The 6,643-nt window shown below is 39.9% G+C and overlaps 1 protein-coding gene across 1 annotated transcript; it reads right to left on the reverse strand.

Moving 5' to 3' along the window:
* Positions 1–3,478: 3,478 nt before the first annotated feature.
* LOC121926717 lies at positions 3,479–6,441 on the reverse strand. The gene is made up of 2 exons (XM_042459929.1): positions 6,181–6,441; positions 3,479–5,695 (listed from the first exon to the last, which is right to left on the reverse strand). The coding sequence occupies exons 1-2, from the start codon at positions 6,300–6,302 to the stop codon at positions 3,625–3,627; spliced, it is 2,193 nt and encodes a 730-aa protein (XP_042315863.1). The 5' UTR covers positions 6,303–6,441; the 3' UTR covers positions 3,479–3,624.
* Positions 6,442–6,643: the final 202 nt, after the last annotated feature.

Consider the following 6,643-nt stretch of genomic DNA (forward strand, 5'->3'; position numbering starts at 1 on the left):
TTTTGCCATCTCAACCACATTCTGATATTGTTTGGCCAAATGTGTCCCAGTTTTTGTTAGTGAAATATTGGAGGGTATGCAACACCACCAGCAACAACAACAATGCTGGTGGATATGACCACTCCTGAAACTGAGCCTTTTGGTTCCTGCTACTTTCTTTCAGTTTCCAAACTAACCTCATACTTAATTCCAGAGTTCTGCATGTCTTTCTCTTGAACATACTTCCTGCCTGTATCCTTTTCTTACACTCTTCTCATGTCCTCTATTATTTTCAACTTCATGGCCTAAATCCATTTGTTAGTTCTAACTTATGTAGATGATTATATCGATGGAACATATATAACCATTCATTTACCAAATTCCCTTTGATACAGTAGGTCTATTTGGATTGGGATTAATAACTGGATTTTGGTGCCTGTGTCATCAGCTACAGAATGAGACTGTGCAGAAAACAGTACTGTTGCCAGTATTTTACTGGTCTGGGTTCAAAGTATTATTGCCAACCTTCAAAGTACTACATCGTTTGGAACCAATCGTTGATGAAGTGACTCTTCCTATATATACCTGCCCAGTACTTAAGATCTGCACAAGGATTTCTCCTTTGTGTCCTACTAGTAGCAGCAATGTACCACTTGGCAATGCTAGACAGAGGGCTAGCTTGGATTTTAAGCCCTGGTTTCAATGCTTCCCTATGGGGTCCAACTCGTCTACCTCCATAATCCCTTGATAGATTTTTTTTTCTGGCAAAAAATGAGGATGGATTGCTACTCCTTAAAGTTTCTATGGGAAACAATTGACCTTTTAAATCATTTTGGTGCCAAGGGGAAATGTGGCTGTTCTCCTTTTGAACCTGAGTGATCATGGCTTGTCTTTTTGTTATATTAGATTGTAGATTTTATTTTGATTTCTTGTTTTTAAATTGTTTTACCAGTTGTGCCCTTGGCTTTCATTACATATCTGAAATCTTCCCACAGAAGATGGAAGACAAATACTTTAATAAATAAATAACCAACCCCCTTTGTCTCCTCCAGCTTGTGATGTGTGCTTTTCACACTATGCAGCCCCCTGTGAAATGTACAGAAGTTGTTGCTTTTGTTCTGTTATTTTGCCTGTCCCCAGCTGAATTTGTTTCCTTTCCTTTGCTCCTTTGGGGAAGCTCTGAGTTGTATCCACTGGCTTCCATCCACAGATCAGGGAAAGGGGCAATTCCTCCCATCCTGGAACTCACTGCATGACCTCAACAATTAGTTCTTTGGATGTGAGGGAGCCCCCAGAGTAGAGTTTTGGAGATGATGGGAAGTACATCTCCAAGGAGAGGTAGAGAAATTTCCATCGTTAAAATGCAAGCTTTTTTTTGTCAGATGTTGTGTTTGTCTCTCTATTATCTATTTTGGGAATGCTTGCTACAACGTTTTATAACTGTCATATTGCAGTTACAATAATTATGCAGCTATGATAATTAAATATGATGCAGTAAACTAGCAAATTAAGTTTGCATTCTGCAAGCACAAGTGCACATTCTTGGTCGCTACTGGAAATCATGTAAGCAACAGGACTCCAAATTGTCTGCCTTGTGTCTTATGTTAGATTTGGGCTAGACTTGCTACTTTCTGTTATGTAGTTTTTCTTTTTTTTTTTTTTTTTACTGTCTATCGTAGACTTCAGGACCCTAGCAGCTATACAAATATTTTAATAAATAATTATTGTTCAAAAATAACGTCATTGGATTTTAAAGATTCAAATAGTGAATTTTAAATTTGCTAAAATTTGCATAGGTTGGGGTTAATGGATTAAAAGTTGATTTTTTTTTTCAGTCCCTGAACAGGAGGACTATTACAATATTCTGTACCAAATGTCAGACCTCTAGGTCGTGTAGAAGTAGACAACAGAATAACATTTCTAGTTTGTTGTTATCTGCCTTCGAGTCGATTTCAAATCATGGCAACCCTGTGGATGAGACACCTCCAAGGACCCCTATCTTTCACTTCTCTACTTAATTGCTGCAAGCCCATGCCCTAATCCCCCCTTATTGAGTCCATGCATCTGGCATGCAGTCTTTCTCTGCTGCTTCTACCTTTCCTATCATTGTTGTCTTTTCCAGTGAGCCATGCCTTCTTCTGTACCTGAAATATTTTTTCTGTAGTTCTCTTTATAGAGGTGGAAAGCTTGGATTTTTGCACATATCTCCCTGGTCTAGCTATTGATTAAATTTTATTTATCAGTGCATAACTGGAATGATGTGATGGTAGAATCTGGTACAAGTGATACAGTATTCTCCATTCAAATCAAGATGATGCCTTCTGAATGGAAGGTAGAGAAATTGTCCTTCTCATTTATACCACTTTGTATGTGATCCAAAGCTAAACGTTTCCATGAAACCTTAGGCCTCCAAATCAGGAATCAGACCTTCTCTGCCACTCTCTACAGCAGGGGTGGCCAAAATGTGACCATAGGATCTATTATGCACCCCACACCCACAAAAGGATATTTTTGTGGCCTTCTCTACCTCCATAATCCCTTGATAGATTTTTTTTCTGGCAAAAAATGAGGGTGGATTGCTACTCCTTAAAGTTTCTATGGGAAACAATTGACCTTTTAAATAAACTGCAAACACTTCATGTACTATTTAACATCAAAAATGCCAGAAGTGGATATAGGGCCATTTTGCACCATGTGTAATCGTTTTGCACCTCTTCCATGGCTTTTGTCATAACCTTGCACCACATGTAATCACCTTGCCCCAAAGCACAGAGCTGTCTAAGTATATGGAGAAAGAGTAATACAATCCAAAGACCTACCCCTAGCCATCCAGAGGAGTCTTTGTTGCACTGAGTTGCCACAGCATGTTGTCTAAGCAAAGTCTTGCAATGGCAACCCCATTATGAGACTTCAAGGCATAATCTGTTGCAATTATAACATCAGATTATGCAAAAAAAGTCATGTGAGATCTATAATCTCACAAGACTTTGAACATGATTTGCCAGACCATATATAGGCCTGACCACAAAGTTGTCAGTCATTGTCGGCCGTGTTATACAATCATATTGCTAAGTTCCACTTAGTTCAGATATCTGTGGAATAGGTCATTTCAAGCAAATACTTGAACTGCAGGGGTGTAAATACATGGGTATTTCTTTAATTGCACAATCCACAGAAAAGCATCACTGCCTGCTGCTATTAAAATATACAGTCTTCACCAAAGTTTATTTCTCCACAGACCCCTTCCATACTGGAACTCTGCAATGTGTGACGTCACTGTTATTTTTAATGTACTAGAGAACCTGGGGTTGTGACTTCCCTGATTTGTTACTGCATGCTTTGTGTGAAGTCTCTGTTTCCATATGCATAAAGTCTCCTCCCCATCTCCCCTTAATATTGCATGCCCTTGGAATGCTGTAGCAGCCTATGCTATAAAACAAATTGGTTCAACAGATAGTCTTAATGCAACAACTGTTTTCAATTTTACTTTTTGCCTTTGTCTACAATGTATATTTTATCTCTGTGTGCAAAAAAAAAAACCCCAACAAAAATAGTATCTCTTTTCAGCTTTCATATTTCAGCGGAAATAACTGTTGAGACAGTGAATCTAGTAAAGGATTTTGCCAAATGGAGAAAATGTCTATCTTAAATATGCCCCTCATTTTCTCTAGTGCTACAAGAGAAAGTGGTGTTTGACAGACTCTGTTTTTCCTTCTGATATTCCACACAGGTCATGCCTGGTTTCAGTTGTTCCCTTTGGTCCTGCACCTCATATGGCGTGGATGTGGCCATTTGGAATTGCAAAGAATCTTGTGGCTCCTTTTCCGTTTTACATCCTGACTGTGGGGGCAGAGTAGGTTGTTGCTCTTCTTGTCCCTGTGTTGTTTCTTTCTCTTTAAAGCATGCACATGTATGCATTTTATGTTGGTCATCCCGTTCTTCTGGTTCTTCATCTAGAGGGCAAATTTCTAGTTTGCCAACATCTGTGTTGTCATTACTTATGCACAGTTCTTCTCCAGGGGCTACATTCAAAGGCAAAGAGCAGAGCTCTGCAAGTAACAGAGGCTGTTTCATTTCCAAGTATACAGGACCTTGGGGGTCCTGGTCCCCCTTCTCATAAAGGCCCTCAGGCCCAGAATCACCACATTCCAACTTTCTTTGTGGCTCCTTTTCATGGCTTACATTGCCAAGAAGTATGCTGGTGTCCTGTGATACAATAGGTTCTTGGCTCTCCTGTTCTTCAATATAAGCAATGACATTGGATCCAGAATATGCAGAAGCTTGTGTTTCTTGCTTTTCCTTTTCTTCATGGTGTGTGCTAATTTGTTCCACTAAAAGTAGTTGAGGTGTATCTGGGTGTTTCTGCTCCATAATGTGCATATCAGCATCGTCAGGCAAAGTGGTCATATAAGGTATTTTTTGCAGATCCATTGTATAAGTCATACCCAAAGGCAATGCTACATTTTCGTGTGTAGCAGCTTGTAGATCCACCAGGTTTGGAACATACTGGTGGCCTTCTACCTTGGTAAGAACAGTATCTGATGTAGAATTTTTGATGGCTTGTGTTTCTTCCTTTTTTTTGTCACCACTTGTGCTAGTAGATTTTGGTATAACAGGTGGTTGGTCTTCCTGGTAAAACAAATTTAAACAGTTGTGCTCTGTCTTGTGGGATGAATCTTCTGTCACACAGTCTTGTTGCTGTTGAACTCCTGGCTGTTCTTGTTCATAGTTTCCACACATAGTAGACAAAATATCTGGGTATTTTAGTTCTGTGGTTTGCTGTGCCTCCTCACTGGGCATGTCTTCATACTTCTGGTCCTCTTTGTGGGTATCTCCCTTAGATACAGAATTCAAGTGGTCCCAATCCATTGGTCTCCCTGTGTTATGAGGAACACCTGGAATAATGTCTTGTGGCCCCACCACCTGCTGTACATCATTGTGTTGTTCACCTAATTGGTTGGGAAGTTCCTGGAAATAGGTTACATTCTCAACATGGATACTGCTGTTTTGTTCTTCCTGGAATTTATTTTCATTGGTGGCCAAGGTGCTATGAAGTTCTAGTTCTGCAGAATGTTGTAACTCCTGGAATGGCATCTTTTGGTGATCCTGCTTCAGCTCTTGCTTACAGGGCACACCTTCCACTATAATATTGACATGGTCTTGTCCATGTTGTTGCTCCTCTTCACAGGTTGCTCCTTGAAGCAATGAACTCAGCAATTTGGGTCTTCCAGACTGTCCATTTTCTTTGGCTGGCATAACCAAACAGTCCTTTCCATCTTCAAAAGCCACTCCCTCTGATACAGCCCCTAAGCTTCTATTTTTTGTTTCCAGTGACAAAATATTCACATCCTCAGTTCCTTCTTTTTGCTGCCATGTTTTCTTTGGTATACAAAAAGTCTTTGCTTGTGTTGGTTCCACATATCTTCGTTGTTTTTCTTCCAAACAGATATCTGTTAAAGTAACAGGTATAACAGGTATATGAGGGTCTTGAGTTTGTCTGTCATTGGTCTGGATACCAACTTTTAAAGCTGGCTTGACCTCTTCAGTTTGTATACCACCCAAGTCTCCAGCAGATGTCATTCTCCAATTGTCTTGGCTCAAGTTCTGTGGTCTTCCTTCAAATATGGTATCACCAAAAGATCCGTCACCAGTATTCTTCTTTTTCTCATTTTTTTTCTTTCTATCCTTGGGCCGTCTTCCTGGCAAATGCATCCGTCTGCAAGAGATATGAGACAGAACTTAGGAATTTGTAAAAGAGTGGCAGTGTCCAAAACCCTTTATCCTAATGTTTTAACATTACAGCAGTGACTTTGCCCAACTGTGAGTTTATGACTGTGATAAAGCAGATGGAATACAAATGTATCAGACTGCTAAATTCTCCCTTCTCCATTCTAGGTGTTCTTTGGTTCCATTATTTGGGAAAAGCCACTTCTACATGTGGATCTAGTTTCTCCTTGTATAGATAGAAGCATTACATTTACAGAAGAGACCCTCCACATGTTTGGGACCCTCCCTGTAGCACAGCTCCTCTATTATGCAGAAACCCCCAAACTTCAGTATAGGATATTCAGGGAGGCAGAGGATCCCCAACAACCTCCTGTGGGGAAGATGTAGCAGGGAAGGTTGCATGTCTACATCTGGGTTGAAACATTTGTCATCTGTATTTGTGGACCAAATCATCCACTGGGTGACCATGCTTACCTTTTAGAGATGCAGCAACACAAAGCTGAGACTTGGAAACACCCAGTAGAGCGCTGTTGTCCACCTGCATCTGTATCTTCTTCAACAATATCTGTATCACTGGTAACCCTCTCTTCATTCATCCTCCAAAAGAATTGTAGAGAACAGTGAACCTGATGCAGAATATTAGAAAAGAAAGAGACTAATTAATCAGCACTTGGTATCTACAGTTTCACAAAAGTAGATTTTGTTAACTGCAGACATCAACGTGGTTCTACTGCCAGCCTCCATGGCAATAACAAACTGAACTCTTCATAGGCTCATCTTTATGACATATTCAGTTCTGGAAGGTTGTTAGGTAACCTTGGTTGCATGGCTCTGTTTCCTAGAAATGGAACATTTGTTCTGTTCTGTGATGTCTGTTTGCTAGCTATATGCACTATTCTTTTAGTTTTAGAGCTTTTTTTTTTTTAACAATCCTTAA

The sequence above is a fragment of the Sceloporus undulatus genome, chromosome 3, assembly GCF_019175285.1.
Source record: "Sceloporus undulatus isolate JIND9_A2432 ecotype Alabama chromosome 3, SceUnd_v1.1, whole genome shotgun sequence".
NCBI lineage: Eukaryota > Metazoa > Chordata > Lepidosauria > Squamata > Phrynosomatidae > Sceloporus > Sceloporus undulatus.

Excerpts from the sequence above, each read along its gene's own strand:
- LOC121926717 (XM_042459929.1), bottom strand. The coding sequence starts at position 6,302 with ATGAATGAAGAGAGGGTTACCAGTGATACAGATATTGTTGAAGAAGAT. Across the intron at positions 5,696-6,180 it reads TGTTGCTGCATCTCTAAAAG|ACGGATGCATTTGCCAGGAA; the intron begins GTAAGCATGGTC and ends TATCTCTTGCAG.